Source organism: Gamsiella multidivaricata (assembly GCF_025024155.1).
Source record: "Gamsiella multidivaricata strain RSA 2152 chromosome Unknown BC939scaffold_5, whole genome shotgun sequence".
In the NCBI taxonomy this organism is placed as follows: Eukaryota; Fungi; Mortierellomycota; class Mortierellomycetes; order Mortierellales; family Mortierellaceae; genus Gamsiella; species Gamsiella multidivaricata.
The window spans coordinates 95,899-113,755 of NW_026251713.1; the positions used below are offsets into that span (position 1 = coordinate 95,899).

The 17,857-nt window shown below is 45.6% G+C and overlaps 5 protein-coding genes and 1 non-coding gene across 6 annotated transcripts; 2 read left to right on the plus strand and 4 right to left on the minus strand.

The window, feature by feature from the left end:
* Positions 1-73: 73 nt before the first annotated feature.
* On the minus strand, positions 74-6,090 carry BC939DRAFT_437648 (mono-functional DNA-alkylating methyl methanesulfonate N-term-domain-containing protein). Its single transcript, XM_051553730.1, has 18 exons — positions 5,837-6,090; positions 5,383-5,727; positions 5,214-5,278; positions 5,026-5,119; positions 4,854-4,948; positions 4,581-4,752; positions 3,731-4,505; positions 3,126-3,614; positions 2,700-3,028; positions 2,461-2,607; positions 2,261-2,370; positions 2,088-2,173; positions 1,850-1,992; positions 1,670-1,764; positions 1,513-1,575; positions 1,254-1,418; positions 1,047-1,150; positions 74-932 (listed from the first exon to the last, which is right to left on the minus strand). Exons 1-18 carry the CDS (start codon positions 5,990-5,992, stop codon positions 148-150), a joined length of 4,218 nt encoding a protein of 1,405 aa, XP_051416603.1. The 5' UTR covers positions 5,993-6,090; the 3' UTR covers positions 74-147.
* A 55-nt stretch (positions 6,091-6,145) lies between these two features.
* BC939DRAFT_392324 (farnesyl-diphosphate farnesyltransferase) lies at positions 6,146-7,841 on the minus strand (the record flags this gene model as incomplete). Its single annotated transcript, XM_051552021.1, has 5 exons — positions 6,146-6,813; positions 6,918-7,169; positions 7,258-7,350; positions 7,471-7,513; positions 7,647-7,841. 5 exons carry the CDS (start codon positions 7,839-7,841, stop codon positions 6,146-6,148), a joined length of 1,251 nt encoding a protein of 416 aa, XP_051416604.1.
* Positions 7,842-8,050: 209 nt separating this feature from the next.
* On the minus strand, positions 8,051-8,729 carry BC939DRAFT_437653 (uncharacterized protein). Its single transcript, XM_051553731.1, has 2 exons — positions 8,514-8,729; positions 8,051-8,420 (listed from the first exon to the last, which is right to left on the minus strand). Exons 1-2 carry the CDS (start codon positions 8,628-8,630, stop codon positions 8,160-8,162), a joined length of 378 nt encoding a protein of 125 aa, XP_051416605.1. The 5' UTR covers positions 8,631-8,729; the 3' UTR covers positions 8,051-8,159.
* A 1,908-nt stretch (positions 8,730-10,637) lies between these two features.
* Positions 10,638-12,109, plus strand: BC939DRAFT_473191 (uncharacterized protein; the record flags this gene model as incomplete). The annotated part of the gene is made up of 2 exons (XM_051558332.1): positions 10,638-11,756; positions 11,984-12,109. 2 exons carry the CDS (start codon positions 10,638-10,640, stop codon positions 12,107-12,109), a joined length of 1,245 nt encoding a protein of 414 aa, XP_051416606.1.
* Positions 12,110-15,009: 2,900 nt separating this feature from the next.
* On the plus strand, positions 15,010-15,082 carry BC939DRAFT_t23. The gene has a single exon. It is a non-coding gene; the product is annotated as a tRNA-Thr (tRNA).
* A 1,165-nt stretch (positions 15,083-16,247) lies between these two features.
* BC939DRAFT_489387 (uncharacterized protein) lies at positions 16,248-17,026 on the minus strand. Its single transcript, XM_051559414.1, is given in 2 exon segments — positions 16,248-16,565; positions 16,583-17,026. 2 exon segments carry the CDS (start codon positions 17,000-17,002, stop codon positions 16,362-16,364), a joined length of 624 nt encoding a protein of 207 aa, XP_051416607.1. The 5' UTR covers positions 17,003-17,026; the 3' UTR covers positions 16,248-16,361.
* Positions 17,027-17,857: the final 831 nt, after the last annotated feature.

Genomic DNA, 17,857 nt, shown 5'->3' on the forward strand with positions numbered 1-17,857 from the left:
TTCATTTTTCTTCCTTTTTTTTTTTTCTCTTTTTTTTTTCTTATTTTCTCTTTCTTTTCCCCTTTCCACTTGTCCTCCCCTGAGTCCACCTCCAAGTAATCATAAATGTGAAGAAAGTGATGAAGAAAGAAAGAACCTCGTCTCTTTTTATTGTTGATGCCAGTCCAGGCTGTGCAAATATTCGACGATATGACAAATCACATTGGTTGCCTTACAACGCCCCTGATTCTGTCCGGGTTGTTTGTGCATGAGGCAACCAGACTCGATCGTTGTGTTATCCTTGGACACGGATCGTGGGGCAGAGCTCAGGTATATCTGTTCCTGAGTACCCATACCAGTCTGCAGAAGCCAGCCGTCTACAATCCGCTCCAGGCCAACAGCTTTGCTCACAAGCTGTACCTGCAATTCATGGTCCAATCCCAGGAATTGATATAGTAGGTCTCCATCAACCGTATTGGATCCCGGCGAGGACAGGCTGCGATAGCGGTCATGCAGATTGCCCAGAACAGGGCGACACTCGTATGTTGTTTGGAGGATACTCTGGAGAGAGCTGAGAATCAAGTACACTTGCGAATTCAGACTCCAGAATCCAAAAATACTGCCAATTAGGCTACAAGCGATGAGTGCCTGCGAGGAAAGCTGTGCTGTCAATTGCGTCAGTTGCGTCGAGGATGAAGGCTGGATATTGGAATCCATGGTCCAGGGCAGGAGGATCCATGAAGACAGTTGCCCAGATGATGGTCGCCACGAATCGCACTCCAAGAATACCGTAGCATCTGTGGTCTCCGTGTCAGAGGTTCGCTGCGATAGAGAAATGCCCGCCAAGGAACGGACATCTGCGGGCCAAATTTTCGCGATTCGGATTCGGTTCACAACCTCGCCCAAATGGAAGGAGAACCGGTCTACGAGAGTATGTTGGCAGCCAGGATCCTCTAAAGAATTTAGAATGACGAAAAGACATCAGTTTCGTGCACTCCAAATGCGGCTTTTGAAGTGAACATTCGTATTACACGAAATAAAGACTGCGGTCAAAAAATGGCGTCTACCTCGGGAATATCCTAGCCCAAAAATTCCACCAGAGCTATCGACGCCTACTGCGAACTCAGGCGAGATCGCCATGCAGTCCGAGACCATTCTCGTTGACTTGGCGCTGTATAGGAATAGAGTGATACACAGAAAAACAAAGATAGGTAAATATACCAAGCGCTTTTGAGCTCATGACAGATCCTCGCGTAGCCGCCCTGAGAATGTACCTTTTTAAAAAGCGCAGCCTGTCATGACTCCTCTCGCCTCCGATGCCTGACTGATACTCGTAAAAACATATAGACTCCCGTCTTGAGCCAGTGCAGATCATGGACCCATGGTTGGAAATCTGTACGATGGGCCAACGCTCGCGATGCGAAGCCTTCTCGACCAAGCTATGAAAGCGCGAGAATGAAGAACAGTAGGCACATCAGTACACAACTGGAATCAAGGAATGAAATTGTTTTTTCGCCTGAAGTCGGAGCCTACGTTTTCTTCTCCAAGTCAAGGGCTAACAGCTTCAATACCGGTCCGTTCGATATAAGTAACTTCCTAATAATGTACCACAGTGAGTCGAAAAATCATGTTAAATTTCGTCCTTAGCATGAAAAACAACACGCGTACTACACAAAAAAACTTGTCATACATTTCCATGAATGTGGAAATAGCAAAGACTGGCGCAGGCATCGCCATGGCCCATCTTAAATCCAGCTCAAACTTCCTGAATTTCCGGTCTGTTTTCTTTAAACAACAATGATTTAGTTTGCGTCCATGCTAAGGCTGCTCACACTCAGACAAAATAGCTTTATACTTGCGAAGCACTTACTCTGGACTGCTTCACAGACAAGACCACCAAACGCCCTGTTTTTGGAGCGGCAGCTGATACCTCTGTCCCTGTAGGTGAAAAGAGCCCTGTGCCTATGCAAATATAGACAGCGTCGGACTTGTTTGGTCTTGGGATTTTCCACTCTATAAGAAAGAAATGCCGGCATTAGTTAGCAATGACCAGAGTCAGCTTTGGAAGGCTTAAGACTACTCTGCATGTTTACTCGGTGCTATATTACCTGTAAGGCAATAGACGGCCTCTCCTTGTTTCAGTGAAAATTCAGCCACAATGTGCTGCTTCTCCGAACCCGGATCGTGTGAGGCCCTACGAAATAAAATGGTAGGAAGATAAGTTCCAAGGCTGTGTTTCTTCCCAAACTTCGGCGCAGGGGGAAGCAATATGCTGTCTCACCTGTCTGGGTCAATCAATTGCAGTGTCGATTCGGCAAAGGGGAACCCGTCGCCAACGCTTGCAAGGAGCAGCAACCTCTTTGATGTGATATCAAGGATTCTTCGTGGTGTCTAAGAGTATTTTAACGGGATGTCAATCAATAATAGTCAACTTTTGAGTATATATCACTCAGGACCCTCTACCCATACACACACACTTACACGCCCCAAAGCCAGCGCCTGATTGCTGTACTTGTTGAATCCTTCGAGTGTGGCAAGTTGAATATCGTGATGGTCCACAATAAAGACAAATCCGTCTTTTGCTGTCTGCTCTTCATCGTTGGACTGAAACGAGCATGCTTGCGAAACCTACCAGAATTGAGCATTAGTATCATCCCTCCGACGTTAACAATTACCGTAGCGATAAAAGGAAAAAGCACGCAGGTTACAGATCGTCTTACTTCGCTGTCAAACAGGATCGGTAGAATCTCAAACCCCTGATTATAACTTGCTAGCCATAGCTTGTCCGAAAGAACCAAAGCATTTGAAAGCGTAGGAGTGTCTGAGAGAGCGAACTTGACCGGTAAAATACCGAGTTTGTACAGCCGAGGCGAAGACATAGGTCGTGCTGGCGCCGGAACACTCAAATCCCGCTGTTCTTGAAATTTCGTCCAGTCGTAAGCGATGATACCTCCATCACGCAGGCCCACCAGAATTTTGAACCGGCCCTGACGGCTTCTGAGTAGACAAATGGAATGAGGAATGGCGACACTCTCTAGACCGGCTTGTGCTAAAGTTATATTAAGCAAACAAGGGTCACAGACGTAACACGTTAGTCCTGATTCCTAATATACCTCAACTCTTGGCTCCATTGAATGTGCACTTGCCCAACGATTCACTGTAGAGCTCAAAAATCTCGCTCGTCTTGATTTGGAACACAAGCACAGCTGGCTCCAATGTACCGATGCAAAATAGAGTATCATCCTCAGTGCCCGGCGAGTCCGTGTCACTCGATTGCCTCCAGCAGTTAATTGTAGTTGGCTCTGCCTTGAGGTCTTTTGAAGCAAGGACCTTGAATGTGTTCATAGCGAAGTCTTGATCGCCGATTGATCCTTCCGAGGTTAATTCAAGCATGATAAGCATGCTTGATCCAGCAGATATTTGTCCCAAAATCAGAGTCCCCTCGCTAATCAAGCACGCCGATGTAAGGACGCCATCGTCGCAGTGCCACGAGTGCCGTTCACCAGTGGCAGAATATGTTGCAATAACGCCGGAGCGATGTACTTGGAAGATCACGCCGTCCCGCAAACGCCCAGCATGAACCGTAGCTTGCGCAAGGTCGAATCCACAACTTCCGCTTATATCCTCGAGACTGCCTGTTAATCAAACGGAATGTTCCCAGTTCAGTCTTTGGCCTCGAAATCAAGGGAGGATGAAAAAAAGAAAAAAAAAAAAAAAAAAAAGATACCTTCACATTTTCAAAAATTCTTACCACCATCCCCACTGCGCATGAACTTGGTACTCTGCATAAAGGACACGACCAAGAAGGAATCAAACGCATCCTTGAGGTTTTCTTTGACGCTCCAAAGGCCAGTCGCGCCTGCGAAAAATTCATTTCCACTGCTTCCAGAGGACTCGACGGATATTCCAGATCGAATTCTCTTTAAACAGCCTTCGTCTTTCATTCCAGAACACACATAAAGCGAATCGCGTCCAGGATGAGATGGTTCCCGCACGCAAAAGTCCAAAATGGGCGAGTTGTTTTGGAGCTCTGTTATCGCAAAAAGATCAATTGAATCCTCCTCTTCCTTGATAGCCAATATGCCTCCATCACCATAGTCGCTCGAATAGATTAGATAGTCGGTATTGAGTACAATCTCCTGATCCATATCGGACAATAAAGGCTCGGTAGCGAACTGACGCCTCACAAGAACCTGCATCACATCCCCGATTGGCCTGTCTCCGGAGATGAGCTCAAACTGCATCGTATAGGTCAAATATTGAATGTTGACACGGTAGAGCTCGGAGGTATCGCTTCCCAGGTAAAGTGTTTGATCGCTCGAAGGGAAGGGCGAAGATGGAGGGGTGGCGCACGCAGATATCAACGGGAAAGTGTCACTCGCCAATGGTCCTGCGAGAAGCTCGCCAAGCTTTTCCGAGCGTTCTCTCTTGAGCAGTTGCAATGACGAGCGGGTGGTATGCCTTGCTGTATCGGCTACTCTGGGTCCTGTTGGCGTCTCAACAGTGACGAGGGTGATTTTCTCTTCCTATGAGAGTCGAAAAGAGGATATTAGCTACCTTCTAATACGATTGTGAAAGGGACATGACAACCATATACTTACGTCAACATAGACCAAGGAGCATGGGATATTTGGCAGAGCCTTTATAAGAACGACTGATTTTTGCGAATTTGACCCGAGCTGACTTGTTCCGACTTGAATAGAGAGAGGGCCAGTCAGACGATTATGAAGGCCAATATGAAAAGTGGCGAGGTGATACTTTGAGGTTTCTTTGCTAAGGTGGGTCGATAAACAGTCACAGATGTTGATTTAAATGCGTAAGTGCCTCGAAGACAACCGATGTGTGGAGCAAATATTCATACCAATGTGCCATACTTATGAAATAGAACCGCCAAGATGGCAAGGTCCTCTGAATCTGGAGTAAGGAAGTCCATCCCGACTATCGTCCCCTTCAGATCGATATCTGATATCTACCACACGAGCAAAGTTAGACTACTAATTTATTAAAAGGATATCATGATGTCTGTATAAATTGAAATGCGCTTACCCGTTCCACCGGATCAAAATTTGACCTCTTCGTACTCCTGATGATAACTAATTTGATGTGGTTTTGAAGAGCCGATACTGCCATGATTCGGGACCTTAAAGAGAAAGCAGAAGTGGATGAGATACGAGGCCGTTGACGGTAAAGTCTCAGGTCTTTATATTCTCCTAAGGAATGCTGTCATATCTTACGATGGGTCGACCGCGATCTTCGCTCCTGCTTGCATGTAGTCAAATCCTGGCTCTGCGATCTCGATCTACATGCGTATGTATAAGGGCAATGCCGAAATTATGTTTAAAAGACGTTTGGATGGTGCTGTGGGCAGCAGATCCCATCATGGCAAAACATAGCGAAGCATACCTCCTTTAAAATATGAAATCGCCCGTGTCCAGCTGTACATTGATCGTCTTCCTTGTAGCTGAATGTCAAAAACGACAGAATACCAGAGTCGGAAGTGGCAACTAAAACGGTCATTGACGCATTCCTTGGAAGATACCCAAGCCTTGGACGGTCAGATTGCTCGTCAGCCTCCATTTCCGTTCCCAAAGCATCCTCATGTTCCGGCTCCAATGTGCAGGTTAGCGTCTTTACGTCCTTAATAGTTCCAAACACCGCCTGCTCGTGAATCAGATTGAGCGACCCTGTCGGCCGCTCTTCCAGAACCGCTCCATCTGCCACAAATCTATAAAGCGATAGAAAAGATCCCTGGGAATAACAAAAGACGTACAGTTATAGCCGTTGCTCCTATTGCGTGATCCCAATCCAATATTCCATCTTGATATTGATGAGCATCGGGCTGAGCAGTTCCACTGACCTTTCCGAACACCACGTCAACCTGGGCGGATTCCTGTGTATCCACCTCTCCCTGTACATCACCTTGATGTCTCGTCCAGTCCCCTATGCATGCCTGGTGGACTACGCTGGGCGCCTGGAGGTGTTTTGCATACACGCGAACATTTGAGTGATCCATTGTTGAAGCATGGTAGCATGACGCGATGGAGTCCCACCAAGACCAACCTGCTGATCAAGCCACAATATTGCCACCAATCCTTAGCGCACAGACCTTACTGATTCCTGTTTTTATTTTCTTTAAAGAGGGCTAGGTAGAGCCCCCACGTTGGGTTTATGCTAAAGTACTCTTGAGAACAACGGCGCCAGCGACAACTGCCGCTGCCGTCAGTACGCTTCCGCCTGTGCCAGCCATTACTCCAGCTTGAATACGCCTCAGTTCCGCTGTGGATCCAGGATAGTTGCTCACGCAAATCTGCTCAATCTCTCCGCAGATGATGCCAATGTCCACAAAATGGGGATCCAGGGGGTTAGATTTGTTGTTGATTTGACGGGCATATAATCTGAAAATAGCGGCAACCGTATCAATGTTATTGGATTCCTTCATCAGCCATACGGTCTCTCCCTTGCGGATCTTGACGTTCTCGCGCGTGAAGACCGTGTAGTTGGTATGGAGCAAGTTCAAGGTGGCGATAGCCATGACTTGTGGAATAGCGCAGAATTTGAAGCAGGACTTGTTCTTGATCAGACTCAGGTATTCAAGCACGTCCTTGATATGCCCCATGGCGTTCGTGATCATATGGCCCAGGCATTTCAGTGCCTCCTCCTTGTTCTCTGGCTTAACCAAGTCTTCCAGTTTCCCGGCGTACTGACCCCAGATCTCCTTGGGCCAGAAGCGGCGGTTGTCGTGCAAATCCTCCAGATAGTCACGAATGATATTGGTCTTTTGCAAGAATAGACCCATCGAATTGGACAAGTCCTTTCTTTTGGCCACCATGGGTGCTAAAAAGCACATAAAACAAATATTGATCCTGATCAATTTACGATGTTTAAGAGAAGGATATGCATAGCAGAACGGCAACCAGCGCAACAAGGACGAGGCATACATTCGAATCCACAGGCGCTGAACATCTCGCTCAGTCCCAAACCAACAAGACCGGCAACATAATGGCAATACTCGTCATAATCAGCGATAGTCTCGACGTGGATTCCTGCAGTGGCGTAGTGAGCCATACCGTTCCCCATGCGCTTCGTGATGTCTGCAATAATGGATTGATAGGCAGGCTTCAACTGCAAGAAGCTCTCGATGACGGTGTCGAACTCAACGAGCAATTGACGATCCTTCTCGTTAGGACCGTCTATAGTAATAATAAAAAAACTCTCAGGATTAGATTGTAGCTTCATGTGCCAAATCAGGTACACAACTGTCCATTCCTGCTTACTTACTCTTTGTGAAGGTCCATCCTTTTTGATAGATGATTTCATCGAATGTCTTCAAGTAAGGGATCTTAACATCAAGATCGATAGTCATGTCGTCCTCTATAAGCCAAGAATACAACAAAAGAGTAAGGATTACTAAGGATTATCAATTGGACCCTCAAAGCAACCAAGCAATTATAAACAAACGCTATTTTACAACTTCAAACGATGTGCCCTTACCGATGGTGTCAAGTCCGCGAAGAACAAGATAAAAAATGCAGATCTAAGAAATGCAGTTACATTTCACACTATGTTAAAAGAGAGGGCACCGAAAATCGCGACCACATATACAACAAAGACTAGTGTGGAAGTACGGCGATGATCTATGGCCATCCAATGATGGTGGCTACACTTACGGCGTCCTTGAGTTCCTCGTCCAGATCCTGAATGACGGCAGCAAAACTGCGGGAGGTCATGTTGAGGAAATAGTAGAGACGCTCCTTGGTCTTGTCGCTGCTGTAGTCATGTTTGACCTTCGGTGAGAGTTTATACTGGACTAGGGCCAGTACCTCGGATGGATGGAGGAGGGAGGAAAGGATAGCAGAGGCCATGGTTGTTGAAGCAATATGAAGGACGGATCTAGGGGATATGAGGGGAAGAAAAATGATATGCCTACAAAACAGATAGAGTGTACAAAACCAGCGGGACAAGTGAGCAAGTGCGAAAGAGAGTAAGAGAGAAAGGAACAGAGGGCAGAAGTGGTAAAGAGAAGAAAAGAGCAGACAGTTAAGCTGATGCTAGCTGGGAATCAAAAAAAGTTCCTTGATCTGCCATGCCCTGGCACGTTGAAAGCATCCTGTCCCCAAGGCTTCAGGAATAGCCGTTGGCCAATGAACACTCGGCCTGAAAATCAGGCCATCCTTGCCTTGTCACGTGCTCCATGAATTGCACAACCTACAGAGTCCTTGCCAGAAAGTCGTAACACTAATATATGAGTGCTCACTTTTTTTTGCAGAGATGAGGATGAGAATGGGGAAGGAGATGGAGGTATGGATGAGGTAGGAATAGGACAGGATGGTGATAAAATGAGGATGAATGCACATTGGTGACAATATTGAATAGAAAGAGCTAACGAGAAAATATAATGGCGCTACGCCTTCCCGGCGAGGATTGTAATAAGATAGATGAATCTGCCAGAAGAAAAAAGAAGTGTGAAGTTAGCAAGACAATAAAGCAACAGAGGAGGCGCAAGAATTCAACGTGTTTGTATCCATTCTCTATACATGTACACATGTGGAGCCGGAGAGCAAGACCGACTGCGCTGCAGGTTGAATTTGCAGATTGCGATTGCTGGTATGAACATAACAAGAGGAGAATTCTTCCGAATGGAGGCCACACATCACGCAAGGACAGTTGAAAGGAAGGAGCTACTGCACATATCAACATATCATGGAGTTGTGAGAATAGAGGATGCTTCTCTCCATGCACTGCCATAGTACATGCTAAAAAGTGATATATTATTGTCAAACAAGAACCGTGGTACTACCAGGCCTCTACGTGTCGCTTTTATTTTATTTTTTGATCCGCTACCATATGTACTTCGCCGTGCATCTGTTTCTCTAGTAGAGTGCTCAAAATAATTGAGAGCAGGCATCAGAACGAGCATTGCAAGAATCGGGGCTTTCGTCCATTACGCACACCATGCAAGAACATTTACCTGCTTGGCGCTCCGTAGCAAATAAATGTCCGTCTAGTCTCGAGCCCCGCCTTGCTCCGCAGGCACATCCCATTCCCATAAATTCTTTTGCTGCAAACCTGAGTATAGAATTTCGTTGAGAATCAACAAGAAAAAAAAAAAAAAAAAAAAAAAGCGCGGGAAATTTTTGAACGCGCTCTTAAAAAATTAGGTTCAGAGTCTCCGCCATCCACAGGAAAAAAGGGTGGTTGTTGCTCGAACGAATGTTTTGGCGGGAGTTCCCCTGCTGTGCCTTAGGTGCCTTATCCCCTCAAGGTCCGCGGGACTAGTTGGTCTCCAAAAGTATTGTCCAATACTGCGGCGGACATTTCACTATCAATGCTCGTAAGTGGTATTAAACCAGTGCACTTCTCTCATATTGCAGCAACATTATTTATTGTTGTTGCTATTGTTATTTTGCGTTTCCTCTTTCTTTCTTTGTTTCCTTCTTTCTTTTTCGGGAATGTAGCAAACGACAATATGAGCAGAACTTGATCTTAACAAGGATGTGGTTGTGGAGAGTTACTGCCGCCATCGTCGTCATGGTTGATGATGTAGTGCGTGAGAGCCTCGACTGGGATGGCGACGAGAAAGAGTAATTATTATATACATGAGACAGCTGCATCGAGAGAGTGTTTGCTCAATGGTTTGCCGTAATTCATATCCGTTATTGAAATAGAGGTCTCGACTCAATGGCATCTTCCATTATATCCTCTGTCCTCCATGTGGTATGTTTAGATGTCCGAGTCCTTCTCTCTCCGTCCTCTCCATTCTCGATGCTCACTCGGTCTTTCACCATTGCCGTCTGCGTCGCATCGAATCGCATCTCATCCACATCGCCTAATATACCCTTCTTTCGCTCTCATTTCCCGTTGTTTGTCTTCTTTCTTCTATGAATCCTCAGATCTAAGCTCTGGCTTCCTCTTCTCATTGCGATCCCTCCCTTTCGTCTTTTTTTGTGTAGTGCCACCCTACCCATTCCGCTCACTGCCTTAGAATCCACACATGGCTCAAGGAGCAAATTTAAGCGCAAGTCGACGTGTACATGTTCATCTGTGTGCCCAAACATGCAACGCTGGCATGGAGATGAGCATGGTGTGGGCAAGTGGTTAATCAATTAAATAGTGTTGCTATTCTGACTTTGCGTTACTCAGCTCACTCATTACCGCAAAGTAGCATTAAATGAACGCATCTGCCTTTGATAAATTATATCCGCTTCCAACTCTCTCTCTCCCATTCTCTCACTTTTCTTCTTCTCTCTTCTTCTCCCCCTCTCTCTTCTTCCCTCTTCTTCTCTCCTTCTCTCTGTCCTTTGCGCCTACGCTTTCCTCTCCATTTCCCGCTCCTTTACAGACCTCTGCTGTTCCTTCAACGGCACCGTTTCGCTGTCGATCTTTCACAACGCTTTCTGTCTTGATCTTCCATACCATCACCCCGCACGCTCGATAAAAACGCCTACGCTGCCCTCCTTTTCACGCCTTTCCGCCAGCTCGCCAGCCGCTCAGTTCAGCCTCGCGTCTGCTTGTACTCATTCAATTTACTCAACTCCTTTTAGTCAAATGGCTTCGAATCGTTGCGATCGACTGTCTAAAATTTAATCGTTACCATATTCGTTGTTGCCCTGTCCTATCTTCAACGATTACTTTCTATCCTTCCTAGACTTGGACTCGCCATGACTCGTCGAGGACGGTACCAAAAGATCATCCCGGCACAGGTCAAGGATCACCGCCTGATCGAGAATGCGCCGTCTTCGCATGCACCCTTTACATCCATACCCGTATCCGCGTCCACATCTACATCCTCATCCGCATCCACGTCCACATCCACGCCGACCTCCAATCCACCCGCATCGTCTCCACCATCCTCAACGTCAGTATCCTGGTACCGCATGCTTTCTATGGATCACATCCCCTCCACAGCACGCCATCATGCCGCCTCCCCCAGTCAATCGCACAGAACATCGTATAGAGCCACAACCTACAACACATCCAGTAATATTGGTCCCGCTTCTCCCTCTGCACCACAAGTCCCTGATGATATTGAGTTGCCATCTAGTCGAAGACATCAGGCCATTCCAATATCGTTCCTCATCAATCCAACACACGTGTCACCGCAAAGTCAACCATTGGTATCCCTCTTCAATTATCCGCCCAAGACCTCGTCGGAAAGTTCATCGCAGGCCACAAGGGTAGGGCGCAGCTCTTTAGACGAGTTTGTCAATCAGCCAGTTGATGTCTTGTCAACAGAGCCGTATCTACCGCCGCCCCATTCATACCCGCCGTTATTTGAGGACTCAGGCCTAGAGTCAGAGGCCTATAGATCAACCAGTGCCGCTTCATCTAAGGATTCTACTCTCGCGGCCCCAATAAAGCAGCATTCCTTGGTCGAGAGCGGCAATGGTATTTCGTCACGACGCCATAGTGCTTCCGATCCTAAAGCGCCACCAGAATATCCCAGACACACGTCGACGCTCCATAACACTCGTTCTAAGTGGTCAAGCTCCGTCATTACTCAAGACCAAGATTACCACTATTACACACCCGAAGGCTCTGCAGATTGTGCAGGGGTCGAGCCAGTGGAGGAACTTACCAGCCATGCAGAGGAAGCCTCGGCAGATCATACATCCGTCAGGAGAGCGAGTAAACCAAGCGTGAAGACAACAAAGACAGGCAAAATTCTTCACAGGTCTAAAAAAGTTGGCAGGAGTAGGAAGTTGACAGCCTATGATAGGTTTCTGCAGCAGCGCAGCAAGTATCTGGCGGTAAACCGTTCGGACCTTTCGGCACAAGAGGTACGACGGACGCTTGATCCTTTAACTAAACATTATCCTTGGCGAAAACAATCTTGTTTTTCTTCTTTTTCATTCCTTTTTTTTTTTTTTTTTACATCCTATTATTACTGGTAAAATGTGCCTTAAAATTGATGCGTACTTGCCGGTCGATCGTGGGTTCTAGCAGTGTTTCATTTTCCGGGATTATGGAAACTTTCATGCCTTTACTCGTATTCATGTGCCTAAAGAGGAAGTATGAAGATGTGGCAGTAATGGGGAGAACCTGTTCGAAAACGGATACGTCGTTATCGTCCAGCATTGCTCTTGAGCTATTCAATCCTCCTTCAGATCGCAGCTTTGCTCCCAAGTACTGAAAAAAAAAAAAAAAAAAAAAAAACGAACTGTGGATGAGCCCGCCCTTGCGCCGCTATCTCCGGTGTACACATGGAGCATGAGCGTTGGTTCGCCTTGCGATGTGCAAAGTCACTGTTGAACGTGGTTAAATTTTTTTGGGGCAATGCTGTGTTATGAAATGCCGATTTTGAACAAGATTCATACTCCAGCAAGCATATGTCCTCTGCGCACTTTATTTTGTCCGCAAAAAATGACCTTGCTGAGCAAGCATATCAGCTAGTTGTCATTTGACATCTACGTGAACTGTCTCTAATTGTCTCTTCTCTATTCGTTCTGTTCAAAGCGCATGAAAATAATCGCCGAGGAATGGGCCGTAAGCGACAAAAATCAGCACAAGACACGGCGGAAGAGTCGCTTTTTGGGACCAGATGGAGAGTTGGTCTTACCCACGACCTCATCCTTGGGTCTCAAGCGCCTTGGAAGCGTCTCCTCAAGTCCTGCAATATCATCTCCAGTGGATCGGGATGCACCTGCCAACACAAATAACGCCAGTTCATCTAGGGCTGCTGTTGCTTCAACTGGCAATAGGCGGCTGTCGCAAACGAGCGAGGGCCGCCCTGGGTCTGTGCCCACAGCTAATACTTCGAAGCTCTCATTAGCGTCTTCTCAAATGAAGGATAAAGCCTCTTCTGAATGACCTAAGCCTTAGATCCTCTTTTTCGATGTCTTAACATGCTGCAAAACTGATGATTATCATTGTAGCTGTAAAGCCATATGCTGTTGAGTTTCAACATGGGATGAATGCGTGCACTATTGGTATAATATTGGCATCCATAGACATCATATTAGCCATCGAAATTTTGCGGAAAAAAAAGAGATTACTTTGAGACAAAATTGAATCATGACACAATACCTATTATCATCTCGTTCAAATCTCAGATTGCTGCAATGAAGTGCCTACGATTGAGATGAGAAGTAAGCTACATCTTATGGTTAGCGGACCAAAATTGGTTTGGTGTGACGACATGATCTAAGGCTCAAAGAGTATTTTGGGCCTTAAAACCACAATAATCCATACGATGTTGCAGATGCTCCTGTCGAGATCAACACCTTACCGAACGGCCAAGTAAAAACACATTGCTTTTATTCATTCAATCGACTTTTTATGTTATGTCCCTTGTCTTTTAGCGATGGCTGCACCAATGTTTACGTTCATTGTAGGCTGCAGTTCTGCATGTCTTTTTTTTTTTTTTTTTAGAACTGTTCCATGCAAGCCTGCTATTATCTCGAACGTTTCTGTAGTGGGTTTCTCAGGTTCAAAAACGTTGTATTGCAGAAATAGATCTTGAAATTGTTGTTAGTGACATAATAGCGACAATGATGACTATCCAATGTTCGAAATCACCTCTCTTACCTCTGATGTAGGGTCGAGGGTTTATTAGACTGCGGACCAAATTTTTGTAGGTAAAGGCGTGAATTCGTCGAACTGAATTTATTCATAAGCTTTTATATGATAGATCACTTGCTCTTTGTCTTGAATGTCGTGCACATAGTCTGGTTAGCCAACCCAAGGATTTCGTCGTGCTTTTTTTCTTTTTATTCTGTTTTGCGTTTTGTATCATGCGATGAGCGTCTCAGGTTTACGGCGCGCTGAAAATCGTGTATGTGTCTGCAGTACCCAAGATTTAATATCTGTCATTTCTATTCTTATGCCCTAATACATGTCCGTGGATGTTAACCGGCTCGCCTTGGGAGTTTTGGTGATGCATGGACACAAGGAATCGAAACGTTTCCAACCTAATGTCCGTGTGCGTGTTATTGAACCTACGACACACTGCTTTGTTGTTGTGGCGTCAGTCAATGGCTCCCATCCCAGATGCTCTCGTGCATTGCGCATCACTCAATTTTCATTAGCGTCAACGTTTTTATTTTCCTTTACTCTGAATGTATGTTTGTTGTTCAGCTTTTATACGAAAACAAGGTGAAGAGCAGTCAGTCCACAGGGCGGCCACGCGCATCCTGCCTGTAATTTTTCGTTTCCTCTTTAAAGTTGATTACTTGTGCTCAGTCTAAACGAGCCCGGTTCTTTCATTTATGTTTGCACACTGTCGTACAGGGCCGCCAGTAACTCATGTCAACTCGGCACATTTGGTTTTTTTTTTCCTGTTCTCGATCTCTGTACGACTTGCCTCTATCCTCGCATCAATTTACGCGCCAGCGCATCCGCTTACCATTGACCCATATGAATACATCAGCAAAATCCCTATCTCTTTACCTTTTTTTTTTTTTTTTTTTTTTAATCAAAGCCTGAGTTAAATGGAAAAATATTGCTACAGTCTGTACGCGAAAGACCTGCAGCGAGCACGTGCTATCGTTTGGGCTGAATGCACGTCATTCTACTTGGGCGGATTATCACCAAATAAATAATAATAATAGGAAAGTTAGAAGGGTGCGAAGACTCAGTAGTAGAGAAGTGCACTCAATAACTTGAGTGACTGGTTTGCAAGCGAAATACAAAGGGATTTAGTTTTGAAGGAGCAATCATCTGGGCGAAGCAACAGCCCATCTTTCGATAGTACCATGCACTTACGGATTTTAACAATTTGCAATTTTTATTTATTTTTTATTAACATAAATCCCCATGAGCACAACACGCATGGTCCGCAAAGGCCTTGAAGCCATAGATGCCTTCCATGCACGGCTTTTTTTTTATAACAAGCTTAAAAATGTGCACTTTTTTTTTTTTTTTTTTTATTAACATAAATCCCCATGAGCACGCAACGCATGGTCTTTTTTTTTTTATAACAACTTGTCTGCTTAAAAATGTGCACTTAGAGAAAAGCTTGCACTTAGAGATCGTAGATAAGATAAATTTAGAGTTATATATAGCTGTATAATCGGCCAGATCCACATGGCGTCCGCCTCAATGGCACAGTGGTTAGCGCACTTGTCTTGTAAACAAGAGGTCCCTGGTTCAAATCCGGGTTGAGGCACATCTTTTACTGTCGCTCCCCCCTTTTTTTTGATGAATAATCTCACCCCCCCGTAAGAGCTTTAATTTTACACCCTGTTATTCTGCAGCGAAACAATGATAATCTCATGGGCATATAAAAGAGGCTTTATGATCAATGCCTGGGTTTCTAAGTGCTTAAGCACCTGACACCCCGTTATCGTCGCCCAAGTGTGTTAAGAGTGCAAAATTTAATACATCTCTCTCTCTCTCTCTACCAGTGCGCACTTTTGTACACCTCTCTCTCTATACCAGCCCGCACTTTTTTCCTTCTGCCCCGACCACGCGCCACCGTACCCAATATGTAATTGTTAATAGATTGCTCTTGCTCCTATCACACATCTAGTCCCACCACCTCAATTCATTTAAGGATCCGGATTTTTTTAGCCATCGCTTCCTTAATATAGACTGTAGTTCAGCTCTGTTCTCTGATACCAGGTGTGTTACACTCTTGACACACTCGGGCGACACACTAAATTGCTGTTTACCAGTAGTGCGGTGATAACGGGGTGTCATACTAGGTCTACATGTAGATTCACATATCGGTTTCCCAATATGAGGCAGGATTGAGCCAGATTTCACTCCGAAGCTGAATGACGAGGTGCCATGGAAAAGAGAAAACAGACAGTCGTTTGTGATCATATTGGAGTAGTACTTTACGATTCAAAATCACTATCGTGGATCTTTGCAAAGGTTTAATGCTAGATTTAGTATGCTATGATGTCGACAGTGCTTCGCCCAGTTTCTACAATATTTCAATGCACTGTTGACACCGATGCAACTATTATATAACCCCTATCTACGCATAGAACTAGATAGCAGCATTCGCCCAATAAAATACCCTTTCACCCTAGATCCTTCGACACCTCAGATACTCCAATCGTTTGCAAGCATCCCGACGCGTAGGGAGTTACCTAGCTTTCACTATCGTGGAAAATGATAAGCAAGGCAAGACCATGCGCTTTTCCGTCTCTACATCTGCACAATTTTATATCGTTCTACACTCGCTCCACCAAACCGCCATTTTTATTTTACTTATTTTCAGTTGGAGACATACGACTAGGGGACCTGAATGTTCCAAAGTGAGGGGCGTTAGAACACGTTCTTTTTCTACTTGTAGAAACCGGACTGGAAGGTCCGGTGCCAGGAGCAGAAGCAGAAGCAGCTTGCATAGCTTGCCCCTGCCCTTGACCTGCTGCAATCTGGGCGATAGAGCTTGGGGCCCGTTACTCCATGGCGGTGATTAGCGTGCGCTGTCCCTCTTAAAACGCCATGATTTGCATGCGCTGTACATGTTGCTGTTGAGTATTTGCAATGTCCGAGCCCCGCATGAACTCTCGGATAGTTGCATCAATCACTCTTCCTGAATCAAATGTCATTGAAGTAGCCGAAATGACGTTATTGTTGAATATGAGTGCATTGCTGCCGCTAAACGCCTCATCGCCTTTGTGGTTCTCCTCATCAACCTCGTCATCAGATGTACCTGGGGCATTGACGATCTCCAAATCATCAGGTAGAACTTGAGCGCTGTCAATAAGTTGAAGCCCTGGAATGTTAATCGGGATGTTGGAATGGCGCAGACCCACTTGTAATGCTTGCTCAGGCTATCTCTTGTCAGGAATGGCTTTCTGCAGACGCAGATGAAATCCATGCTTCTATCCTTGTGCCTTTCAAATTGGACGAACACATTTAAAAGGATGTTTTTCACTTGAACTGGCACCGCTGAGTGCAACCGAATCAAGTGGTTTTTTTCTGACTTGGTCAATGGCACAGGTCCGTCCCCATCCCTGACCGGGAGACCCTGATCAATGCGACGCTCCTGTGGCTGGATCGCCGCTTTCCTGTCCAGCAGTCCCTGGACGCAGTTGTAGAATGTACATTCGTTTCTCTGTGCCTTGATCATTGTAGTTAGCGTAGCGTGTAGTGGAATGCTGGCGAAGAAGGTAATTTGCAACAGTGATGTTGGTTATAGAGTGTTAGGGTGTGCACAGAGAAAAAAGCGAGGAAGAGTGCATTCCACCATGTCCTCCACCTTCGTAGAATATATAACTCGCCTCATAGTCTACAAGTTCTCTTCTTGACCATATCTCCATAACCAGGTAATCTCGAGCAACGGCCATGTTGTGTCATTCTCTCTTTTCGTCCAATTGCTTTACGCCCATCTGCAGCTCGTCCTTTTGGAGCTCGTCCTCTTTTCTTTTTCGAAATGTGCAAGGCTGCTTGCATGCAATGCTAGACTTTAAGTCATGATGATTAGGGTTTGTCTTATGTAGAAAGAAAAGAAGAGAGAGATTGCCAAATCACGATGGGCAATCAATGGTCATAAGCATCAGCAGCATCAGCAACACCACATATTCACCAGAGTCCGTTATACAAGGCTATAGTCTATGGTCTATCCAGACCGGGTATCCGGAGAATGTCCTGAGATACGTCTTACTCATAGACTAGATACTCATAAGCAATTGCACTCAGTACACTCTTGATGCTCACCTTGCGCATTATCCAAAGCGCCTTTGCAATTGAGAAACATTTAGAGGTATCGCCACGCGTTTGCTTTTTCAACCTTCTTCCATGATGGTCTGAGAAGTGCATCTGGACTTAATTCACATATTTGACGCTCCAAAACTAGGAACTAGGGATTTTTCGATGCACAGGACAAGAGCGACGCGTATGGCGCTGCACGGAAGGTCGTTTGTAGCAGCCGGCTTCTGAACAATATCTCTGATTGACTAGAAGCCTCACTGCCTACCATGGCAAG